The sequence below is a fragment of the Seriola aureovittata genome, chromosome 9 (genome assembly GCF_021018895.1).
Source record: "Seriola aureovittata isolate HTS-2021-v1 ecotype China chromosome 9, ASM2101889v1, whole genome shotgun sequence".
Classification (NCBI taxonomy): domain Eukaryota; kingdom Metazoa; phylum Chordata; class Actinopteri; order Carangiformes; family Carangidae; genus Seriola; species Seriola aureovittata.
In genome coordinates, this window is record NC_079372.1 from 12,843,834 (window position 1) to 12,869,740 (window position 25,907).

General features: G+C 38.6%; 2 protein-coding genes across 3 annotated transcripts; both read left to right on the forward strand.

Annotated features, from left to right (window-relative positions):
- Positions 1-970: 970 nt before the first annotated feature.
- LOC130174959 (immunoglobulin-like and fibronectin type III domain-containing protein 1) lies at positions 971-17,522 on the forward strand. The gene is made up of 21 exons (XM_056385210.1): positions 971-989; positions 2,353-2,475; positions 2,655-2,794; positions 2,948-3,047; positions 3,332-3,374; positions 3,489-3,657; positions 4,562-4,766; positions 5,056-5,328; positions 5,422-5,880; positions 7,648-7,779; positions 9,892-10,016; positions 10,660-10,801; positions 10,960-11,253; positions 11,966-12,262; positions 15,143-15,322; positions 15,418-15,546; positions 15,756-16,064; positions 16,240-16,325; positions 16,431-16,623; positions 16,719-17,015; positions 17,102-17,522. The coding sequence occupies exons 1-21, from the start codon at positions 971-973 to the stop codon at positions 17,464-17,466; spliced, it is 4,080 nt and encodes a 1,359-aa protein (XP_056241185.1). The 3' UTR covers positions 17,467-17,522.
- A 784-nt stretch (positions 17,523-18,306) lies between these two features.
- Positions 18,307-25,074, forward strand: LOC130174664 (neurofilament medium polypeptide-like). Of its 2 annotated transcripts, none has more exons than XM_056384733.1 (5): positions 18,307-18,891; positions 20,494-20,981; positions 21,498-21,660; positions 22,319-22,919; positions 23,019-25,074. In XM_056384733.1, coding segments are annotated over exons 1-5 (1,533 nt in total). In that variant the 5' UTR covers positions 18,307-18,612; the 3' UTR covers positions 23,021-25,074. The 2 variants fall into 2 exon arrangements, with proteins under 2 accessions (XP_056240708.1, XP_056240709.1); XM_056384734.1 differs by having other exon boundaries at positions 18,319-18,891; positions 21,498-21,564.
- The last annotated feature ends 833 nt before the right edge of the window (positions 25,075-25,907 follow it).

Sequence of the window (25,907 nt, forward strand, 5' to 3'; positions counted from 1 at the left end):
GAACTATGCCAGTTCACATTTGACAACTGACAGGCGCTTCAACAGCCAGTTGACTAAAGGTCTTCTCTCAAGCTTCAGTGATAAACTGAGGATAGGAAGAAAATATCCCTGGATTAAGGTTCCCTGCCTGCTGCCCTTTACTGTGACCCTCTCAGTGCTTCAGTTTATTCAGGCCACTATGAGCTTTCCTTTTCCACATTATGCCTGACTGGGTCTTAACTCCCCGCCTCTCCACCAACTGTTTATTTAAATCTCACTCAATTACTTCTGCGTCTCTCTCTATCCATCAAATACACTTAAAAGTAAAAAGGGAATAAATGCTTCTCCTGGCTCGGATAATTATCAATGTTTCCGTAAATATAAGGAAATGCCTGCAGGACATACCCTGCAATTTCAAAGAGGCAACTAATAATGAATAGTTTCTGTTGGACACGTATTGTATAAAGAAAATATATGCCACTTAATATCCTACAGCCATAGCACAGCATTGACTCATGTATGTCTAATTGATCTATTGCAATCTCTTTTTGCCCAGATTTCTCCCTGGTTCATCAATATATTCAACGTTTTAATGAGGTGTCTGGTAACAAGTCAGGTGAGATGAAAGAGCTATATTATTTTGTGGTAGACAAACATAAAATGTTTTTGGGGTTTCCATGCTGAACTGTACTATATGAACACAATGCTAAGCTATATCCATTATTATGAATAATGGAATAAATATTGAATAATACATTATGTATTATTGAATACTGAGTCTGCTTGTGACCTGTCCTGTCTTTGTGTTGATAACCTGAATTATCTGCTTACTACCTTGTCAAATCAGTCACCCTCAGTTACACATCTGACAGGGTGGCGGTTCACCTATATCTGTCCTTGTCATAATAATCATTAATCCCTGGATTAATGTTGTTCTTCATCGACTCCTGTGTGATCCTCTATCTTTCCGTGTCAAATGCCTGATAACAAAATGCTCAGCAGCAAAGCAGGTAAGCAGAGGATGACAGAGATTTCATGCACTGCTGTTTGAAGTGTATTAGTGTATAGTAGTATATTCATTTGACTTGACATTTGACTTTGGCAGTGTATATGTATTAGAGCTGAAACGATTAGAAGATTAATTGATTGACAGAAAAATCTATTATTTTTAATAATGTATAAAGTCATTGAGGGCCAAGCAGCAAAGCTGCAAAGTTTTAAAGTATTTTTTCGATACTCCTCAAACAAACTGTCCAATATTCACTAAAATTGCAACGATGATCCATAGACTAAGCCTCGCCTCTAGGGGGCGCTGCATTATGAGAATGAGCATTTTGCCTTGTAACTGTTGACGTGTTTGATCTTTACAAAAATTGACAGACGTCCAAGCCTGAAAAAACTTAGTTGTTGGCTTTTTGCTTTGCCAGTCTTTAACCAACTGACATGAAACTTCCTGTGAGTGATACAACCATACCCTTGACATAGTGGCATCATTTTTCATCATTTTCATGGCAACTCTGGCCTGTTCGGCCCCCACGTCACTGCTTGCATCTGTATTTTTGGAATAAATTTGCCAAAAAATCCATACTTCTACAATGTGAACATTTGCGGCTTTTCTCTGTTTTATATTTATTTTGCAGCCCCTAATGTGTACATCTATACATGAGCTACCATATAGTATCAGAACACACCTAATCATCAACTTCTATGTGATGATTAGAGCACTTTTTGAAATTGCTCTCATACTAAATCTCTGCAGTAATAGGTTGTGTAATTAAGAAGGTGCATCCTAACATATTTATAAAGGTTGATGAATGGAAAATTGAATTCTCTTTATCACTACATATATACAGTACATGCTCTGCAGTAGTATAAGAAGCACAGAACAACTTCTGCCTCATAACTTTTAGTTCATTTTAGCTGATGTGGGCATTGAATTTGTGGGCATTTCACAGGCGACAAAATTGCGAAGCAAAAAAACAATTATTTAAGATTCCATTGCTGGGGGCTATATTGGGCTCATTGAAAATAGTTACTTTTTCATATTTTTTCAGTGTATCTGAGATATGTGTGCTGCACTTCCCATTAGCAGTCAAAAAGCAAATGTTTCTGTCAACAGAAACAAAGCATCTCTAGGGAATACTTTGACACTCCTGACATCTGCTGGTAGAAAAAAAGAAATCTGTTTAATTCCAACAAAAGCATCATTCCCCACTTGGTCTGAATATTTATTTCAAATCCTACTGCACTGAAGTGATTTTTGTTTTATTTGTTTTCAAATTTATTAGTTTTCAAATTTGTTTTTTCAAATTGTAAAGTACTTTGCTCATAATTATCTGTTACTTCTTATCATTTTTTGCCGGCTTTCTTTAGCCGTCATCCGTAGGATATCTAAGACGACTGGAGTGATGATCACACAGTATGTGGTAAACCTGCCAGAGGGAAAAACAACCCCAGATTTCCAGTGTATACCAGCTCCAGTAAGCATCCAGGAAGGTGGGATTCCATTTATTATAACACAGCACTAAAACTGACGGATTTAAGCAAGCACCCAAAAGCAATGCATAACGATAAAAGATTCTAATCAATGAAAGTTCAAATTGAATTTAATAGCTCTGTATATACAATTATGAATTTTGAAAAATAAATATGTAATATTTCCACATATCCCATAGGAAAATTAGCTGTTTTTAAGGCGGTGGTAAAGGGGGATCCAAAACCAGAGGTGTCATGGAGAAGAGCTAAAGGCCATACTTTTGACAAAGACAAATTTCAAAGTAAATATGATGAATCAACTGGGGAGCACATATTAGAGGTGAGTGACTAAATGATTTCACATGCACTAGAGACCCTGTGAGTAGTTGCTGCTCATACTTTGTTTTTAACAGCAAAGTAAAACACATCCTTCATGTATTAGTACATATGTTCTATTTGTTGCATGATTTCAATCTGTTATTTGTATTTCTAGATTCGCAGAGTGTGTGCTGATGACACTGACACATTCAAATGCTATGCTGTGAACGAATATGGTAAAGCTGTCTGCACGACAACATTAACTGTGCATGATGGTAAGAGTTCTACATTTCGAAACTGGACACAGAATATTTGTTTTGACTGTGCATGTGAGCAACTCACGTCCTCACCTTTAAGTTGTTTATGTGTTTTTAATTACTTGATAAATGTGTATGCCAATGTGCTAAGTATCTTTGAGAACCTTGAAAAGTGCTATATAGATAAAAGGTTTTATTACTATTATAACAACAACAACAACAACAACATGTAGATTCCAAATAGTCAAATCTATGGTGTAACTGGAAAACAGAGAAACCTGAACTGAATGTGCCGTTTTCAGCTTCAACAAATCCATCAGATTTCAGAAAATTGCTGAGGAAAAGGTAAGAAAAACAGATAAAGACTGTATGATATTAAAATACCTAACCAGACATGTCTTTACGCGTGTGTATTTTGTCATTGAGCCTTTTTTAAAAATATTTGTCTAATGTCTCTAGTAAAGTGGAGAGAGCAGATGGGGAAACTGATGAAAGATTCTGGGAAGCCATGCTGAAAGCTGACAGGAAAGACTATGGGCACATCTGTAGTGAGTTTGGTGTAGACTTGCATTTGATTCTCAAAAAACTGGACGAGAAGAAGAAGGAGAGAATGCAAAATAAGTGTAAGGTATGAAATCTCTCAGCTCCCACACTAAATACAAGATCTCTCGCTAGATCATCAGTATAGTTTTTTTAAAAAGCCATTCCATGACTGATTTGTTATTTCAGTGAAGACAAAGTCATGTTCATTCTGAATAGTGTGTGCTATGATAATAGCCTGATAGTTTGAAGGCAGTTCATCATTTAAAATTAACTGAACTGCATTTGAAATATTGACTCATGAGCAATTAACATCAATTTTTAATGCTCATTTTACATGATTAACTCATCTCTGACTCATCTCAATCAGATGTTTCCATCTCTTGTCACTATCAGACAGGTATAATTGTGTTACAAAAGATGCAAATGCTTCGTCAGAGCTGCAAATTGAGCATAAAGATGCACAATGAGACAGAATAAGTTGTTTCTTTTCATTACATGTACCCTCCACCATTTTATTGGAGTGTCTGAATTCTGAGTGTCAAATTTATGCTCTAAGCAGTACTCTCAAACAGTCCCACGGTGATATGAAAACACAAGTACACAACAAGTACAGTGCTTTGCACTAGATGCAAAAATTACACATGTACAACTCTCCACCTGACAGTAGTGATGCAAAACGGTGTTAATAAGCATGTCAGTTGACAAGGGGGTAATGTCACACACCACTGTGTATGTCTAAAACTTATTTACTGACTTCAGAAGTGTTATATATATATATATACACACACATACATACATATATACATACATATATATATACATACATATATATGTATATATATATATATTTTTTTTTTTTTTTTTTTTATAAAATCAGAGCTATTCCTTGACATTTTAAAATCATCCACAATACACAAAATACCATTTTTTACCCATAGTCTGAATATGAACTTTTCATTTTGTCTGTAACTCCTCTGTATACATGGCAGGATGGTGTGATTCCCTATCATGAAGACACAACAGAGAAACACAGTTTTAAAAGTGTTGAGAGGATGAAGGATTTCAGTATTAAGGGCCAGATTCAAAAGGACACAGAGCTGAATCAGATGGATGTCGAAAGGGTCCACCTCCTCCACACAGGGCTGAATGAGACAGATGATGAAGAAGTCAACCTCCTCCCTACAGAGATTAAATGTAGGTTCATTGAAAGAAAATGTGATTTAAAGTTAAAAAAAAAAAAAAAAAAAAAAAAAAAAAAAAAAATCTGAATTACCCATCAAGTGTGTCCAATCTCTGACAATACTCATCACAGTTCCTTTACAGTAAATATCAAATGAGAAAGATGTCTGAAGATTGTTTTAAATTGTAGATTTATCTGATCCAAGGTGATACACACACTGTGTGGTGGGTTTAACAATGCACAATATACCTAATATTTAACTTTTTTGTACATGACTTTCTTTGTTTTGTTTTTTTTCTACAGTGTCAAATGTGGACTTTGTTATCAAAATTCAGGAGATTAAAGCACAAGAAAGAGAGGACGCCCTCTTTGAGTGTGTCTTGACACACCCACTACCCAGGATCACATGGATGGGCAAGGGCAGCACTCTGGAGGATGGAGAAAAATACAGCATAACCGTGTCAGACCATAAACTAATCCATAGACTGTTGATCAGAAACTGCAAGCAGTTGGACAAAGGCATCTATTCAGCTGTGGCTGGCATTACATCCTGCAGTGCCTGGTTGGTTGTGGAAGGTACACTTTACAGTTCCACAATTTCCATAATCATTATTTTCACAAATAAATGTATGTAATGAGTCATGCATCTTGTATTTCATAAACTATAAGATGAGGGTGACCCCACATCTGCTGGTAAGAAGAAGCCTCGTAAAACTACTTCGGCCAGTGGAGCACAGATCGAACTTGAGAAAGTGGCCAAACAGCAACAAATAAAATACCGAGAGGAGATGGAGATGATTTTAGCAGTCGTAAAAACAAAGCACGAAGCAGGAGAACTCAAAGGAGAAAAGACATTAACCACTGGTGGAAGAGCTGGTGAAATAACTGCAGTCACCGGACTGGGTGAAAATGCTGGAGCAGTGAAGGATGAGCCTGATGCCAGTGTCCTGTCTAAGCCAACAGAGAGCAAAGAGAAAGCAAAGCTTAAAAACTCAAGAGGAGATGGCACAGTTTCAAAATTAGATGTTTCAGGGTGTGTAACAAAAACAGAAGTGCAAGTGATAGCAGATGACTCCAAGAACAAGAAACACACCAAATCTGGACAAGTGGATTTTGACAAGGTAACAGGTAAAGTCGATCTATGCCTAATAATGCATTTCAACCATCAGCACTTCAGTGAGTAGTCAGTGGTGGTTAAAATATGTGTTTATGATCAAAACATGAGTCAAAACAGACTTGCTGCTTCTTAACATCAGTTAATATTTAGTTATTTCAAAAGAGGAAGAAAGTGGATTGCCTTTCACTTCCCTGGATGTCAGCTATAAAGCACTAAAGTTCTTTGACCTTTAGTGCTTGGATTACATTGTAATCACCTAATGTGACGCCTTTAATGGCTTAAATGTAGAACTTTTAACATTAAAACATAACAACATAATATTGAATATAACCATTAAAATTACAGAGCAATGATGATAATCTAGTGTCACACTTAAATCGTTTCATTTTATTGTGGTGGATATGCAGAGAAAATGTCAGACCCACCAGGTAATGTGGACATAAATATATTATTTACAGAAGTGGTGGAGGTAGATGACATTGGTGTGAGCTGGGGCTGTCACTTTCTAACTTTTTAAGTCAAGACTGAACAAATTTGTACCGGCTTGCAATTTGTTTTAACTAATTTGAATGCTATCCACATAACACATATTCCACAACAAACCTGATCAACATTTCTCAGTGATAATTAACAGTACCGAGTATCTCCAGCCAAAATAAGTCCACCGGTGGATATAATGCAATATATTTCAAGCTGAAGTCTTTTTTTTATTGTAACGGACATACGATGGATGCAAATTCAGGAGGACATTCTGAGGAAAATGAGGACTTGAGTGGATCAGCCAATAATTCCAGATACATAAAGCATGATCAAAAGACAGAGGACGGCGTAATTGGTAAGACACAACATGTAGAAAATGTACTGCTCTTAATATCCATATTGATGTAAATGGTCCATTTCTTTGTGATTGACACCACTTTTTGAAATGTGTTGTTGCTCAGTTAAGATCCATACTTAGTTTCTGAACAGTATTTAATCTTTCTATTGTGTGTCTGTGCAGATTCCGACGGCAAAAGTATTGATGTAGAGTTAAACCACATTCAAATATTTGCCACAAGTCAAAATGAAGTGACTGATGGTGATGGAAATAAAAATTTCACCGGGTCTGTCAGGCGCTCAAGGCACACAAGGAACGTCCAAAGGAAAGATAATACATCTGGTAAGAAACAACAGGGATTATTAGTGTATTTTCTGCATGGAAGAGATTACAGTAGTAGATTTGACAACTGATTAGTCATGCCTGTATCAGATATCCTGCATAGTACTGACAGAAGAAACAAAAGAAACGTTTTTATTGCTGCAGTGATTTTCCCATTTCTGTGCAATGTACAACAATGACAATTACATACAGTATGTCTGTCTAAAGACAGCATATGTTAAAAAAAAAAAAAAAAAAAAAAACCAATAGGCTATTTTACTGGCTCAAACCAAGAAAATAAGAGAAATAAACTATTTACTTTGCTGGTTCTCAAAAACATTCAAGGTGCAATAGGCTGAGTGACCATCTGGAACACAACTAATGGCACTATTTTCTCTTTCATTAGCATAATATTGTTTTAAAGGCTGGAAAAATTCACCCCACTGGTGAAGAAAGTCTGCTTTGTTTTAATAATAAATGAGTAAAGTACCATGACAAAATAAAAAGAGCTGGCAAAGCTGTATATGAATCTTAGTTTGGGTGAGAACTAAGCTAGACTGAAATAGTGTTTGGAATTTACTGAAACTCCACTGTGTAAATCAAAGTGTGCATTACCTAAATTTCTGTGGCTCTAACACAGATCCAAATGAACCAGCAAGTAACAATGAAGCAAGGGACCGTGAAGCAAGGGACAGTGAAGGAAATGAGGACTCTACTGTCCAGGTCACAAGTTGTTCAAAGCAAAGCCAGCAGCCACAGGAAGCAGTCAATGGTAAGAGACCACAAATTACTGCATGGTGATGTAATATGGATTAATGACCGGAAGGATCCTTTGCTACCACAACTTGTTATTTTATGTGTGGGAAGCAAGGTAGTCAGTTCTAAACTTATTTATTACTCTAAACTATATACTTGCTGTGTATCAGCAGAAATAGTTTTCTGTCTGCTTTCAAGAATGTTTTTATTTCATGTTGGATAAGTGATCTAATTTTAGATTAATTAGTACAACATATTGTATAGCCCTTAATATAAATATGGCTTGTGTTGAAACAAAATTTTAATAACTGTGTGTGTGAAGCTATGGGTTAATATTTTTATTTTTAAAAAGGTGAAAGCACATGTCCTAAAGACTGCAGTGACTGTAACGAGACTGAAGGTGCCACTGGCTCTGCCACACATACAAGGCATAAAAGGCAAGACCCACCGATAGAAGATTTGGTGGTGATTGGTAAGTAAAGTGTCTCAACTGAATGACAGCAACACACTGGCCAATCCTTTCAGTGCCACTTGAAAAATACTAAATGATGGTGCTATAGTAATCCCAAACTGCTGTGTTGCAGTTGTTTGTAAGCTCCTGTCGATTTCTAAGTAACTGATGTTACTGTTGTCACTAAATATACATTATATGCAAATGTAGCTTCTTATTCCTAACTGATCATTACAATTTTTAACATGCAGTCTTAGAACAGTGACTTCAACTCCATATTCATAGGAACAGTACGTTTTTATACAACATATACTTTTATATAATGCAGGGGTGGGTGGAAAATAAAAATTCATATTCACTTCCTTACGTCCTACAATAATGAATCGATTCACAAATGGCAAAAATCAATGTGTGTAATAATATTAGGTAATAACATTACAAAACAAACAAAACAAGAAAAGCGGAGCTCAACTGCTAGGGCACAGCACCCAGATGGGGTGCAGTGCAAAAACATTGAAGAAATCTTGTTGTTCATCTTCAAAAAAGGCAAGCATTTGGGTGCATTATGGATCTAATGACCTAATAATTAGCTTTTCAAGACAAAGGTCAAGTATTTTCTCAGCACGCAATACCCCATCATCTACAGACTGATGTAATCAGAGCACTTTACAAAACTCTAACCAACTCTGGTGAGGTCAAGAAAATAACTCGGTCCATAGTCTGTTTCACTTCAAAATCCCTGCACCCATGGAGCGTTTCGGATAATGATAGCTTTCTCCGGTAACATGGCAGTAGAGAGGCTGTTCCTCACTGCTTGTTTAGCACACAGTCCACTGGAGTCAAATTGTGCCTCTCTTTCTTTTTACTGAATCAAGAATTGTTTTGAATTAAGCATGAAAACTGAATCGAACCATGACACACACCAAGCACCACAACAGAACTGAATCATGCTGCATGTTGAACATAAACTTACTTTGGCAATTTCTATACTTTCCTCAATGAATGAGAAGGAATCTGGGAGAAAGACTGTTCAACATTATTATAATAATTCAAATGATCAAGTTTGCAGCATTACAACAAAGCAATAATGATTCCATTTAGTGATAGGTCACAAAAAACATCCCCTCCACTGCAATCAATTCCACATTTAATAATGATATTTTTCATCAGTCAACACCTATTTATTCACAACTATCCCTGCATGTTGTTTATCAAGTTGCTCTGCATGCCATGTTGCTATGCTATTTTGTCACGACAGGGAGGTTCTCCGGGAGCTGAACTACACTGAAAGCCAAATTGTTTTGTCATTTTCATTTGCTATTTGAAATGAGTGTTCCTGACAGGTCTGCAATTGGCCAGAGAGGGAGAGTCAATTTTCTGTTAACAAAACAATACACATTGAATAAGAAAACCTTGGAGGTATAAAACCTAATAAAAAGGCAAGGCATCAACATAAAATGTTTGGAAAATATCTCAGCACATGTAAGAGCTGAAGGGAATGGAAAAAAATTCCTTCGAGACAGAAACTATCTGGAAAAAAAACACAAAAAAAAAAAAAAAAACATGAATTGTGAAGAATTTTAGAAAACACCACAAAAATGATAAGCTCAACCATTAGCTATTTCTATTCTTATCAATCTGTTATAGTGCCTAACAGTTCACTGTTGTCTCTGTTAGATCCAGAAGTCCAATTCATATGTGGATTGTGTGATGTCAATGCTATCATCAATGAGACAGCTGAATTAACATGCAAGCTCAGCAGGGAAGACTGTGAAGGAGCTTGGTTCAGAGACGGCAAAAAGGTTAGTCATACTAGACAAACTCATCATTACTGTGTCAGTATCCATCAAGAAAGCATGGCCTAGGGGTCTACAGTCACTTTGGTTCATTGCTTTAAATTAAATTGTTTAGTCCACACTAAAGTTTGATTGACAGCTGTCACACCAAACAAAACGAATGAAGTAAAATGCAAAAAACACACTAGTGTTTGTTTGAACTGAACCAAAAAGGTTACATGTGACAGCACCTTAAGACATACCTTTCACCATGTAGTAGCAATGTCCCTGGTTTGAATCCAGAATATCAGTCCCCACTGTCCCTGCTCACATTTCTTGTCCACCTCTCTCCTGTCCACTCTCAGAAATAAAAAAGGCAAATAACCCAAAAAGTTATTTAAAAAAAAAAAAAAATACACAAAGTGCTTCATTTTCTTGAAGAGAAATCTGTTGCCAGGGGAAATAACCACAGGTTTTATACAGAATGTGCTCATCCGTGATGTACCTCAAATATCTGGCAGATGTGTAGATACTCTGGGTCTGTGGGACAACACAGCTGGACACAAAGCCCTTTGGATAATGCAGTGTTTCTGACTTGAATGACTAATTAACTCGCAAATACCATTGCTCGATTTGCTTATTTGCATCTGCCTGCTCCCTTTCCTATCAGATATCGCCAGATGACAATTTCACTATCACTAAAGATGGTGCAATCCATAGATTAGCCATAATCAGGTGCACTGAAGAGCACTCTGGGAAATATCGTTTTGAAGCAGATGGTCGTAAAACAGAGGCGATGATCAACGTCAAAGGTTTGAAAGTTCATGATAAGAATAATATTTGATACAGTATTAAGTGAAAAACGAAATTTCTGTATTATATTCTCTACTATACTTACAGCCACAGGTCAGAAAATGTTAGCATGTAATCAGATAACGGCTAAATACCATTTCAATACCTTTTTTTTAAGATCCCCCTAGGTTTGACCCTGAAGATCTCAGTGCATTCACTGAACCTGTTACAGTTAAAGTTGGGCACAACGCCATCTTTAAACTGCATTTTGTTGGCCATGAACCCATAAAGATTCAGTGGTACAGAGAGGGAGAAGAACTCCACGATGACAGCAACACACGGATAGAGAAATCTGCAAATCACAGCCGCTTGCTCCTTAGCAGGTGCCAGAGGAAGGACACAGGAGAGATCAAGATCAAGCTCAAGAATGAACACGGATTCACTGAGGCAATTTCACAGCTAATTGTGCTTGGTGAGTGAATGAACGACAATGCAGAATTTAACAGTAAGATATTTCTCGCCCAGAGATTTTTTTTTCCTCAAGCTCTACAGCTACAAAAAATATTACTATATAAACACAGCAATAAAAATGCCAGACCATTTCAAATGAAATCATTTACTCTCCATCCAACTCCTTCAAGAAAATTCTTATCTTTATAGATGCCAAAGGATGTGAATTGTGCAGTAAGCTGCATAGTAATATGTACTTTGGTGTTTTAAGATCTCAAGAAAACACAAGCACACACAGGTCTGCTTCAATGTTTCATAGCTCATCCACAATATGTTATAAATCAGGCCAATCTTTTCTCTATCAGGTAAAAAGGGTGCTATATTTCAGTGAGCCCATCCGTGTTTGGACGTATTTAGGTATGCTCTCCAACTACCATATTACTAACAGGAAAATCAAGATTGTTCTTTTGTTGTACTTGAAGCAGAATCACAAGCTGTGATAACTTGACAGTTTAAAGGTGTGTTTTAGAAATGCAATTCAGAGCTTGGCAAAAAGTAAATAGGTTCAAACTACACCTGCCATCACTACCAGCATTACAAATGTCAAATCTTACTTTAATCATCTCTCAATAAAAATATTGTTTCCCTACAATAAATGCAGAATTTGCTTTCTCAAATATGAGAAGTTTTAAAGCTATTTCAAACTTTAATAACACATTTTATTGATGTTTCAGACAAACCCACTTCACCCCTGGGTCCTGCAGAAGTAACAGAGAGCTCAGCTACATGTATTGAATTTAGGTGGAGGCCTCCAAAGGATGATGGTGGCTCACCAGTGATAAACTACATAATAGAGCGTCAGCAAGTGGGACGAAACACCTGGAAGAAAATAGGTGAAATCCCAGGTGTGCCCAGTTACCGGGATACAGACGTGGACCGTGGCCGGAAATATTGTTACCGTATCCGAGCAGTGACTGTGGAGGGTACAAGTGAAGTGATGGAGACTGATGACATGCAAGCTGGCACCCTAGGTGAGCCAAATTGGTACTTCGTCTGTAATGTCAGTTTGTCTCAGCCACTAATCCATAACCCTATCAGACAGAGATCTAATAGAGGATGAACTATAACCACTGAGCTTTCGCTTTCATGTCAGCTAAATATACATTGCCTTTAAATGTCACAAGAGCATCAAACTGTATAAAATATGACGGTAAAAGAAACCATTTAGAATATTAACCAATAATAAATGTACCCACAATACCAAACTCTGATAGTCATGAACCTGACAATGACAAGTCACGATGCAAAAAAAGGCAAACACTATACTGCAGCAAAAACTGCAACCAATGCCACTGTCCCTGGTACCATTTAGAAAACTTGCAAGTCAAAACCCCAGACAAACTGAGATACAACCGAAAAATCTTATTTTCCTCTTCCTCATCTTTATCATCATCATCTCTCAATCTGACACAGAGAGAAAGTCTCACAATTTATGATGGCAAAACAGCCAACTAATAGAAAGCCAGCAGAAAAGTCACAAGTTTAAATGGACATAAGCATAGGTTCAGTAGGGCACGGCAGCCCACAAAACAAATAAAACAACACAAGCACAAAGCAAACAAAAATGAGTTGAACTTACTATTTGAAGGTCTGCTTGAAAAAGAAGTACATGCAGCAGGTCAGGAGTCAGTGTGTTGTAATAGTTTTCCATAAAGGCCTTCAGTCTTTCCAGTCTTTAAGACTCCACAGAAATGTTGGCACCCGTTGAAAGTTGTCCTTTTGATGTCCTTGAAGTCTGAAAAAGTCCCCTCCAAAGTCATGATCCAGTTTTTTCTCCACAAGCTGTTGCTGTTGGAAAACAGAAGCATTATGTTTGGAAAGCATAAATCTATTGCTCCTGGAGAAGCCACACAACCAGTCTTTAATCCTTCACCAGTCTGACTGCAGATTTACTTGCAGAGGTTTGGGCCTCCCCTTCTCCAATGCATTTTTCCCTTTATAATCATGTGCTCAAAACTTCTTCTATTTATTTTACATTTAACTGCAGAATCTATCTATTTATCATACACCACAGGGATCAATTATGAACAACACCAAAAATTCACACCAGCTGATGGAGTGTGATGCACTGATGTATTAATTAACAATATTCCTATAGTTACTAAAGGTAAGCATTGTAATTACATCGGCTTGCATAACTGCTATCAAATTAGCTGATTTGTCTAAGCTGTCCCTATCAATTCAATTTGCTTACTTTTGTTGGCTTGTGAAGAACTGCAGTAAATGGACTCTAGCATGCTACAAAATACAACATGCTAATATCTTAAATCCAGCTAAGTTACATAATGCAAGCTAACATTTGTTTGCACAGATAAACATTGCCAACAAAAATTTGCACGCTCATATTTTTTGTCATTTTGGTTATGACTTAACAATACAGACCCTAACATAAAACATATGCTAACAAACTAGGATAGTAAAGACATGGGTGGAACTAGCTAGCTGTGCCTTTCGTGGCACATTTATATTTGGGACTTTAGCGCTAGCTTTGAGGAAAGGGAAACCTAGCTAATTAATCAAACCAGACCTTGAGAACCGCACACACATTTGACACCTCACCTGTTCTGAAGACATTTCATTTTGACAGGTGCAGAAAACCATCCGTCTGCTGTTCGGTAAAAGAATATATTTTAAGGGGTCCTTCCCCAAGTTGTAACTCTGATCCAAAACCCAACCGGAAGAGTTTGTATCAGACTAGTGTGATCCTAAAATGGAGCACAAAACACAGGTGTGCTAATTAGGGCTTGGCCTGGGTCAAGGACAAGACCCGCCTATTTTTGTTACCTTCATCAAATTCAATTTAATGCTGATTTTACACACACACACACACACACACACACACACACACACACACACACACACACACACACACACACGCATAGAAAACATGTTAATATCTTAGAGATAAGATTAAAAATTACAATTAATTGGTTTCTGGGGGATGCGTTATAATCCTTACAGTCTTTTAATGTGTCATGTGTCATGGTAATGTGTAATTATTGCTGATCTTTTTAACCCTCACAAGATTTGTAATAATCGTTACACTGAATGACATTTTAATCTGTGTCTAATGTAGAGGAAATGGACAAAATATGAAGTTGTATTACACTTTTTTATGCTTGAAACCCCCTTCAATAAACAAAATATCAGAATAGAAATATCAGCAGAGACTTTCAGATGAATTTTTGAAACCTTTATTCAATAAGTGAAAAACACATAAAAATTTCAGTGCGTTTTGTCCCATCTAGACCACAGCTGACCATCTGTATGAAACAGACCTATTCGATCATCAGATTTAGTGTCATTGCTGCCCCCTGCTGTGCATTATAAGCCTACTCTGAATGCTGCTGGTCTATGCTAAGTTGCATTCAGAAAGTATTCAGACCAATTCAGTTTTTTCACATTTTGTCATGTTGCAGCCTAATTTTTTTTTCCCTCACCAATCTACACTCAATACCCGATCATGACAAAGTAAAAACTGAATTTTAGATATTATGTATTATGTTTTTAAAAAGGAAAAACTGAGACCTCAGACCCTTTGCTATTACACTTGAAATTACTTCAGTTTCCTCCCATTTCTCTTAATCATCTTTGAGATGTTTCAACACTTTGATTGGAGTCCACCTTTGGTAAATTCAACTGACTGGACATGATTTGGAAATGTACACACCTGTCTGTGAGGGCTCATTGGCTCATCAGAGAACTGCCTGCAGAGCTCAGAGACAGGATTGGTCTCTCATTCAACAATACAGCATTGCTTCTGGTCTTAAACTACAGTACGCAAGAAAAGTTCAGGCTTTCCACCTACAAACTTAACTAGCAGAATGGTCTGTTTTTTCTGCATTCTTCAGCTTTTCCTGGCCCTCCAGCTCCCCCAGAGGTGAGCAGCGCCTATGACGACTGCATTAACCTTTCCTGGGCTCCCCCAAGTAAAACAGGAGGTTCACGTATCCTGGGCTATATTTTGGAGAGACGAAAAAAGGGGAGTAATCTCTGGACTGTTGTCAATGCCATGGATGAGCCAATAAAAGGTCTGCATTTTTATTTTACATTCATTCAGACTGCCAGCATTGTAGACTGCAACAGTGATGTTTTGTTTTTGCTCTTTCTTTAAAATCACCTCCAGAGAAAAAATATGCAGTGAAGGATGTTGTGGCAGGTATGGCATATGAATTCAGAGTTACTGCCATAAACCTCTCAGGAGCTGGTGAATTCAGTGACCCCTCAGAGTTTGTTTTTGCGCGGGATCCCAAGAGTAAGTGTTGCTACTGTTTTTCGTGCTACATTCAAGTAGCTCTTTAGTAGCTTTTATTAATTCTTTACAATGCCTATATATTAATATATATTTCTATTGATTTTAAAACCCCATCTCATATATTGTACACTGTAAATAAAAAATATTTTATATTTGGCCTGGAATGACTTTTAATTTTCATGGCATTTGTGATGTGATGTTTATCCCAGAGCCTCCTGGTAAAGTTACAGGCCTGAAGCTCACAGAAACTTCTTACACCCACTTGGTCCTGACTTGGACGAAACCTGAGGACAAACCAGGGGTACAGGATGAAGCAAAGGGATATTTTGTTGAAATTCGGCAGGCAGATTGTATTGACTGGTCCCGCTGTAACAGCACTCCCATTATTATGACGTCCTTCAGTGTGAAAGGCCTTAAGTCCATGAACATGTACTGGGTGAGAGTGATTGCGACTAATGATGGAGGAGAGAGCGCACCTGAGGAGCTGGCCAACTATGTCCTTGCTATGCCCTCACCTGGTATGTTAAGTCTTTCATAATTTGGGGTTTAAAAATGAACTGTTCACAATCCATTCTACCTTTATACATTGTACATTTCTCTTTTCCTATGTATTTTTAGCTTACTATGCTTAAACACCTCCTAAAGTTAAATATTGTCCAATGCAATTTGTCTTGTTTTTGTTCGTTATTTCAGTGAGGCCAAAGTTCACAAACCACAGGATGAAGAGTTTTATGGTGGTGAGGGCAGGAAACTCTGTCAGGATCACAGTAAATTTTGAGGTGAGATTTATACTTTCGCTTTACTGTTGGTACAAACCATGCAAAACTTAACAGGGGGGAAAAAGGATCCTATATTCAAGATATTACTCGTGCACTTTTCACCAGGCCTCCCCACGGCCAGATATTATGTGGCTAAAGGACAATGTGCCAGTGACAAAGCAAGCTACAATAAGTAACTCTGATGGCTCATCCCAGCTGCTGATCCCCTCCTCTGAGCGCTCTGATTCTGGCATCTACTCTATTCTGGTGAAAAATCTTGCAGGTCAAGAGACATTCAGTACAGAGGTCAGGGTCACAGGTAATACAATAGATCTTTTTTGTCTTTAGTTACATACATTTCAAAGACATTGGGTAATGAATCTGAAGCTGGTAAAAACTGACTTGTGTTTACAGATGATCCAAAGCCTCCTGGACCGGTAGAACTGGAGGAAAACGTGCCTGGCACAGTGACAGTGATCTGGGAACCTTCTCCTGATGAGAAGCGTGATGACCACCTCCACTACATAGTGTCCAAACTGGACTCTACTAAACGTACATGGACCACAGTGGCTGACAGGCTCTTCAATAATAAGTTCACAGTCTGCAATATCATGCACGGGAGGGAATACCATTTCAGGATCTATGCCAAAAATGACATTGGCATATCTGCACCCTCGGAGTCACCGACCTGGGGGATGGAGAAGAAGAAAGGTGTGTTTGTACATCTCAAACATTCTCAAAGGCCACATATTCACTTCTTAGAAAAACATAATCTTACTGTATCTCCTCTATTGCAGAAAAGTTTGCGGTAAATGTACCGAATGGAAAGGACTGTGATTTGCGATGTGCTCCAACTTTCATTGTACCTCTGAAGCTTCACACTGCACCCAAAGGCTATGAATGCTATATGAGCTGTGCAGTGAAGGGAAATCCCAAACCTCGTATCACGTGGTATCGAAATCACATCAGTCTCAACACTAATACCAACTATTACATCTCCAACACCTTCGGAGTTTGCTCCATGTTAATCCTCCACGTGGGCCCCAAAGACATGGGAGACTACACCATCACTGCAGAGAACGCCCTGGGACGGGCTGAATGCTCCACCGTCCTCAGCGTCAGAGGTGAGAAACAAACACACCTGCATTTTAAGGATGGGTGAGAAAAAAAGCATACAAATGATGTTAAATCATTTTTTCTCTATTCCATATAGAGTGAAGAAATTAAGGACACCACAATATGTGCAGCATTTATTTTAAAGCTTAGATTTCTCATGCAGGATGTTTGAATTGAAGTGGTTGTGCTGCTTGGATGTAATTTGCCATTTGCAATAAGAAAATAAATGATCTGAGACTGCTACTGAAATGAAAAAATAAAATTATATCACAAATAAAACATTGCATTTGTGCATGGTTTGAAAATTGTTCATTCTGTCAAGCAGAATAAAAACAGACAACAGAAATAGAATAGATGTAAGATGGAAAAATAAAATACACATACATACAAACCGAAGAAAATAAAACAAGAGACACTGAAAATGAACTGAGGAATACAGCACCAACAAGAAAGAAAGAAAGACAGAATCATATAGATTAAGGGGAGATTTAACATGAGCGCGAATCTATCTTAACATTCAGCGCCAAATCCCCTAAACTGAGGGAAGATGTTGACATTAAAAGCTGAAGGTGACCTTTAACAGAAATCTGCCCTTTGCTAAAGTCTGTGCATGCCACTGAATATCACAGTCTGATAGCCACATTTTAAAAAGAGGGCTTGCACCATAAAATTAAAGAGGGGGAAACTATCAGGTTCATTAATTCTCTAACAGCCATGGGGTTTTCTTATAGCTCATTCATGTCACGTCACTGGAGTAGCCAGCGAGTGAAGTGTGAAACTGCTGCAAGGCCTCGGCTGCAGTAAAAAATAGCACACGGTAGCCCACCACGGGACGTGTAGTCTTTCCATTAGATGACAGTGGCGCACATGGTGGCGGAGGCTCAGCCACTCCCGGTGTCGGCCCGGCCCCTCTACTCCCCCTTGCTCTTCCTGAATGGACGAGCACTCAACCCACGGCTCACGCCTCCCTCTCTCATCTCCTGCTCTACCTCCTCATCAAGAAACTCGCTGCAGCCTCCCGGTACTATATCGTGCGGTGATTGAAACCAGGCCGATTTGTGCAGCGCCACTTAAAGGAACCATCTGAAGTGAATCAGCGCTGACACTACGGTCCAAGCCTTTGTGACCCACCGGCTCCTTGACTCTCACCTCTCTGCCTTGCTAGAACATTGTGTCCTTTGAGGGGGGAAGAATGACTGCCAAGCATCGGAAAGGGAAAAGCAACCACAAACATGAAGATAACTTTTTCAAAAATGAAGTTATTGAGTCTGAAGTTCGCTCGGGAGGGAATAACTACACTCTTCTGTTGGTTTTATTTCTGATGATTGTGATTGGGGGTGCGACCGGCGCATGGTTCTGTTTCCAGCAGCACCAAACTTTAACCTACTTAACAGACAATCTCATGGGCATGCAGATGAAGATAGTGAAACTACAGTCCTCCCACGAAGAAATGCGGCAGTCAAGTGGCAAGGTAAGGAATTAAGGTGATAAGTAGCCTTTCCTTGTGAGAATACGACACACCTGAGTTTACAGGCATGAGCAGCAGAACACGCCTCTGATCGTCTGCGTCCTGTTATGAATATTTAATAATTCTCATTTCCACGAGCCTATAATTCACAAACAACAATCACTCACAAAATAAAAAGAGGCCTCACCACATGCCAACGGTGCACGTTGCCAGTTACAAGTAAGGAAAGTTAAGAACTGCAGGCCTCTCTGATTTCAAAATGCCAAGAGCCTCTGGAGTGAATACAAAACGCTGCTATTTCTAACATCCTCACAGCTGCTGACGTTTGAAATGAGGATTATTGTTGACCTACTACTGCAGGGACTCGGACTTTATCACTGACTCAAATAAATCAAATCTAGTCAGTATCAAAGTTTCTGTGGAAAATGTGTGTATCCTGATACCAACCATGCAGAGGGTCCTGGTAAAATAATAATAAACAAGACAGTAGTGTGCCAAGGCTAAATTTAGTCAGATTATGATACTGAACACCAGTTCAGAGGTTGTTTACAGGCCATCTGAAAGACTAGGAGAACAGAGAGTGATGATTGTTTCATTTGTGTTCCTGAACTTACCCAATACGCCTAAATACTAGTGCAGGCATCCATAAAATTTGTGTGGTTGATTAAAGAAAAAGTCCCATTTCTAGTTTAATGAATTTGCACGAATGAATTGACCCTGTTATCTTACTGTCAACCGAGATCCATCGCAGCCTGTGGCTGAATTTTGAAGTTCATATTGTTCCAATTATTTTTAAGTTGCTGCAGGCGACTCTAAAGAAGTTTTAAAGAACAGGATTTTTATATAGTTTTTTTTAAATAGTTCTTAACCAAAACAAACCCACTCCTCTCACTTTCATTTGCTCATGCAACTCCACCTTCATTTCAGGCAAGCCACTGTAGCAAAACTTTACATGACAGCAGCTCTGCTAGCTCAGTCTTGTTAGGGAAATATTTCCTCTGAGCAATTAATAGTGTTTTTGTGACTCATAAACTTGCCACTGCAAAAATTTTAACACCTCATCATGAATGGTTTTCTGACCTGAGTTTAGATCCTGATGAACATGGTGGAGGAAAAAATAACTTACTTCCTTATGCAGCTTTACTCCATGGCAGTAGTGTAGTTTGTTCCCCCCCCCCCCCAATTTGAGAGGAGATAAGGTTTTACTGAGCTGTCCATGCATGTGAGGACCTGTCCAGATTGGTTGTTAAGGTTCAGATTTTGGTGTGGTCTGTGACAGAACAGATCTCCCTCCTCTGGGCGTTGGATTTATTGTCAGGAGTTGTGATGTAATGAGAATTTAAACTAATTTACTAATTTAACTAAAAGCAATGTATAGGTCCGGGTGCGTAACACTATTCTGTTTATTTTATGCACATTGACTCTAATGTGGTGGGAGCAATGTAGTATTTGTGAGTTAATTTCCATAAAAAAACAACCAAAAAAAACAGCATAAAACCATCCTTGACATCTTAGAATTTGGGTAAAACTATTTTTATAAATCATTTTCATAGTTTTGGATAGTCTCTCAGTTTGACTCAAAATCACTCCCGTGTGTCTCTGCAGCAGCACATCTCTGAGAGTCTGGAGACCCGCCTGAATGCCCTAGAGGAGTCTTATGCACTGGCCCAGAAAAAGGTGGGCATGGCCTTGGCTACAGCTGAGCAGCTCAAGACGTCTGACCTCCCCGCTCAGGTGCTGTCACTCCACACTGAGATGAAAGCCCGCCTGGCAGAGATGCAGCAAGCCACTGTGTCTCTGGAGCAACTGAGCCAGCTGCAGACCATGCTGAAGGGAAAGAGTGAGGAGTTTGAGGATGTCAGGGTTCAGGTGCACGATCTGGCCACACTGAGCACAGAACTATCTCAGAAGGTCGAAGACCTAACAGGAAACCTGGGAGATGCACAATCACAGCTGGAGGAGAGAGTTGGGCAGGTCGCCACGCTGAGCACCACCCTGGATGGAGAGGTTGCTGAAGTGCTCAGACTGAAGGAGCAACTGAACACCTATCATGCTCAGCTGGAGGCCAGCACACTGGAGATGGCTACTGTCAGGTAGGTTCTGGAAAAAAGCAGCAGCTTTTAGTGTAGTGGAGAAAATAGCTCACCTCCTCTGACCCATAACTTTATGTTGACTTTGTCAAATCCCTGTTGGCTGCGTCTGTCTGTGTCTCGGTGGTACTCCAGGCCAGTGTTGGTAGGCCTCATATTCACATTGTGAGATTGCCCTGATCTGTATAAACATTTCTATTGTGTTGATGATATCTGGAGTTGAATGGTGTGTGTAAAATATTTTGTATGTAAAATCTACACTCTTTTAAGCTTATCTAAACATCATGGAAATGTGGTTCACAGGCTCTTGTTACACGTCAGGTTTTAAGAAAGCAATGTTATGAAGTCAGTTGTGCCTTTTAACAATGAGCCTTCAGGAGCTACACAGTTAATACTATATTATCATTAATATCATATGACAAAGTTTATGTCCATACAGTTTAATAATCACAAAAAAATCATAATTTCAAACAGATATTTTGACTTAGAAACCCTCACCCTGAGTGTCCTGTCTTTCAGAGAGTTGCTTGAGAATGAGCAGTCCCAGCGGCTCCAGCAGGCCAATATGGAGGAGCAGCTCAATACGGTACGTGAGAGTCTGCAGGATCAGAACTCAGCAGCCCATAGTCTGCACTCTGAACTCAGGGCTCAGCTGAAGAACATACAGAGGCAGGTTACCCAGGTAACCAACACACAAGTCAATCAGAGTTAGCCTGCTAATCACTTAATTCATTTACTGTTACAGTGTTTTCATGTGAGACAACTGCTACAACTCATACAACTCTGTCAATCTTGTCAATGCTCAACATTTTTCTGTCATTTTTATTTATATTTTTTAATAAATGGAGCAAGGGAGAGAGATATGCAGCAAGGTGACATTTATTGGCTCTGATTGATAATTTCTTTCTCCAACCGGTTGAAATAGTATCAGTGGGCATCAGAGGTCTGTAACCAGACTGAATCAGATTTCTCTGATATAAAATAGACAGTTTAAGAGGCAATTTTGTATCACAAGATTATACATGTAGTGTATGGCAGAACATGCATTAACACACATACTGACAGCACACATGGTCTCTTACTATTTCTGTTCACTGTGTGCCCATAGGGAACCAAAATGAGACTTCCATCTCATTAACTCTAAGGAACTAATTGCCTGACATGAATTCTCTGAGAGACTCACTTCAACGCTTATACTCACATACTATAGATCATTGTTGTGTGATTGTTCTCTCACCTCATCTAGCTAGACACCTGGATAGCCATGTAGCGGAACCAATAAACTGTCCACACTTTGGTCTGTTATGGTCTAATGTATTTCATTGCTTTCCTTGGCTTAGGTGGTGGGTGAAGTGCAACCTCCTGCTGATCCTGTGGAAGAAGCAGTTAAAGAAACAGCTCCCGCAGCTCCAGACGAGGCAGCTGCAACAACTGAAGAAGAAGAACTTGCTATAGATGTGGAAGCAGAGGCAGATGAGCAAGATGAAGTGCCTGTTGAGCAGGAGGAGACAGAAGAGGCCGCTCCCGTAGAGGAGCTGGAGGCAGTAAAGCAGGAGGAGACAGATCAAGATGACTTGGTTACCTTATCGGAAAAGGAGGAAGTGGAGATTACGCAGACAGAAGAGGAGGAACAAAGCGTAGAAGAGCAGATTGTTGAGGAGGAGGAATCAGAAGAAGTTCAGGAGGAGTCATTGGTCGAGGAGGAGAGCCACAAAGAAGAAGAAGGAGAAGAAGAGGAGGTGTCAGAAACAGAGGAGGCAGTAGAGGAGGAAAACAAGGAAGGGGAGATGGCATCTGAAGGCGAGAAGGGACTGGAGGAGATAATGAATGCAGAGGAAGAAGCAGCAGAGAGGGAGGAAGAAGAGCAGGATGTAGCAGCTGAAGAGGAAGCAGATGAGGAAGAGGAGCCATTAGAAAATGATGCTTTTCCAGAGGATGAATGTAAGTGATAAATAATGGCTTGATTAACACCTCTGCGCTTGATAAAATGAAACCAGAAATTGTCATCTCTCCTAATATTTTATGTTTTATGTTTTACAGAGTTCTTTCTTTTTCTTTTTTTTTTGCACCGGACATACCCAACCAAGAAGAATGGGAACTTTCTCAGTCACTGTCTACAATAGGACAAATGCTGTAGGAAGGCATTATTGATTGCTGTTGTATAGGTACAGTATTCATTATGTGGTTGCTCTTTGAAAGGCAGACAGAAAAATTCAGTCACTATGCTGGAGCTGAAACATGAACCTCAAAATATGAGATGGCTGTTAAAGTTTGAAAGTGAGTAAATCAGGATTTACCTGCCAATAACAACCTCAAAAGCCTTAATCCATAAACGCATGACTGTCTTTCTACAGAGCATTTTCCACTCTTCATAAATTGCAAGTTTTTCTTTTTTTTCTTTTTTTTTGTTAAGGTTAGATTTTGTGCAAAACTGAAAAACTAAAAGCCAATGAGATAACAAGAAGCCATTGCATAAACTGTTCATCAGTGCACTTGAAGCCATAAGTAATGCTTGTCTTGGTGACATTAAAATATGTTCCTTGTTGTCACTTCCTGAAATTTATCCTGAGACAATATTGTAAAAGATAAAAACAGATGTGGAGAGTAAGTTATTGTATCCCAGTTTTTTATACTGGCAAAACAGCCGACTAAAGAACTAGCGGGAAAAAAAAACATCTTTGATAAGATAAACAAGAACAATTCCTAAATGTATTAAAGTATAGAATAAATAGGATAGGTTTTTTTACTTTATAAAGTATGTCTGTGGTTCAACACTTAAAAACAGAAGGTTCTCACAATATAGTTTGGCTCATTGTCTTTTTTGCACTTTTTAAATTGATCACAATTCCAGCCAGACAGAACACACCTGCAGTATTGTCAGATACAGTGGAGTCTAAAAAGCTTGAGCCCTCTACCAAAAACTGTTTGGTTTCATCAGCATCGTTATATTGCTCTAATATTCTTTATTAAAAAATTAATTATGTCGCTAGTTCAGACCATTTAGTGCTGTTGTGGGTCTTTAACATGCAACCACAGATATTCTATGCATTAACTTTGGGGGGGGGGGCACTTGTTTGTAACAATCAGAAGAGCTTAATGACGCACCTCAGGGACAAATTGTTCTCTAGCTGGATTGAAAACTATCAGTGACTAAATGCAGCTAAATAGTATATTTCTAGAGTTGTGGTAATGCGTACACTGAGGGAGATTTTCACACCAGTCCTCAGGAGACTACACCAACTAAAGCTCAATATAATGTAACAAACTAACATGTTCAGTCAAAAACCAGTTGTAGTAGTTGTAGCATTTGCCTGACCACATCTTGACATCAATGACATCTTTGTTAAAACAGCATCAAAATTGTATTGTTGAAAACCAGACGTCTTGATTAGATGAATCAGAGTTGTAACGTGTTTACATTTGTAAATGGAAAGCTTTTGTGAGGGACAGTTACATGAGAGGTTAGTGTGACAGTTCATAAAACCGGAGTCAGTGGAGGAAAGTGCAGGTGTGGGGGTGTGAACTCACACAGGTTCAGCTGCACATGAGCCAAACAGAAGGACTACTTCACCCTGCAGATCCATGTCAGACTTCATGGCTTGAAGTTCGAAGCAATACCAGGACTTTCTGAAGTTAGAAAGGAGCTGCAAGGCTTTTCTTCCACAGTCCCCTGATCTCAACCCTGCTGAACATTAAAAACATAAAAACATACAGCCACGTCACAAGACTTTCTGTGAGAAGACAACTGGAATAATGTGAATCCTCCTGAAAAAAAGAAGAAAAAAAAAAAAAAAATCAAATCACTGCTGGAGTGCAAGCTGTGTCAAACATTAGACATATCAAATATTATTTTATAGAATTACCAAATTACCTCTTTAGACACATGACAAAGTTTATCTAGTCACACAAATGTGAAATTAGTTTCTGATAAGGGGTTAAACAGAGTTCTTGGTAGTATAGACTTTTGGACACCACTGTATTTTTTTACAACTGATATTCACTTTTACAAAATGCACTCTTTTGCCAAGGCTTTGGTTACTGTCAGTATGACACTTCCCTCGTTGTCATGTTTTTAAAATAAACCCTCGTTCTTTCACTTTTGCATACTGTGATTTTGTGCTGTTGTGTCACATTGAATACGGTTGTCATGCAGAATCTGTATTGGCTATGCTTTCTTAATACTGTGATACTTAAATATTGTAGTGGGATGTACATCTGTGTGGTTTTTAGCATCAAGCCCACATCCTGCTGGAGTCCACATATTGTATGAGCGAGCTTTCAACATTTAAAAGAGTTATTTATACTGTAGCATCCTGAACCTCCCATTGTCACCTAACTCTGGCGATATTCTATATTTCTTCTTATTGTTTTGTTATTATCTACAAAACCCATGGAAATAACAAAACCAGCAATTAACTGATCCGATTAACAAGTTTTGTCTGAGTAGCCAAAGCCTGATGCAGCTTATTACTTTGAATCATAGAGCTCGATTGTTGTCCATGAACACGTCAATGAGTCGCACTGTTGCACTGGCTGACATTGTGATTAACATGAACTCCATAGCTGCAAATAGTTCCCAAGACATGCACAGTTTACTATAGTTTGCTGAAATTTTAAAATTATATATGTTCATGACCATTTTTTTTTTAAGATTTACATCTTCAGTGGAACGGATAGCCTTGAGGTTGAGATCAAACACATTACTGGTTTATTTTTTTTTCCATGGTATTTGTTGACAATAACAAAACAATAATCATCTTTGGGGTCACACCTATGCAATGTTTAAAAATGTTGGATTTGCCCTGTAATAATGCGCTTCACTGGTGGAAAGTAACAAAATACATTTCCTCAAGTAATGTACAGTTTTGAGTTTACTCAGGCCTAATATTTAATTCTATGCTACTTTATACCTAGACTCCAATGAAATTC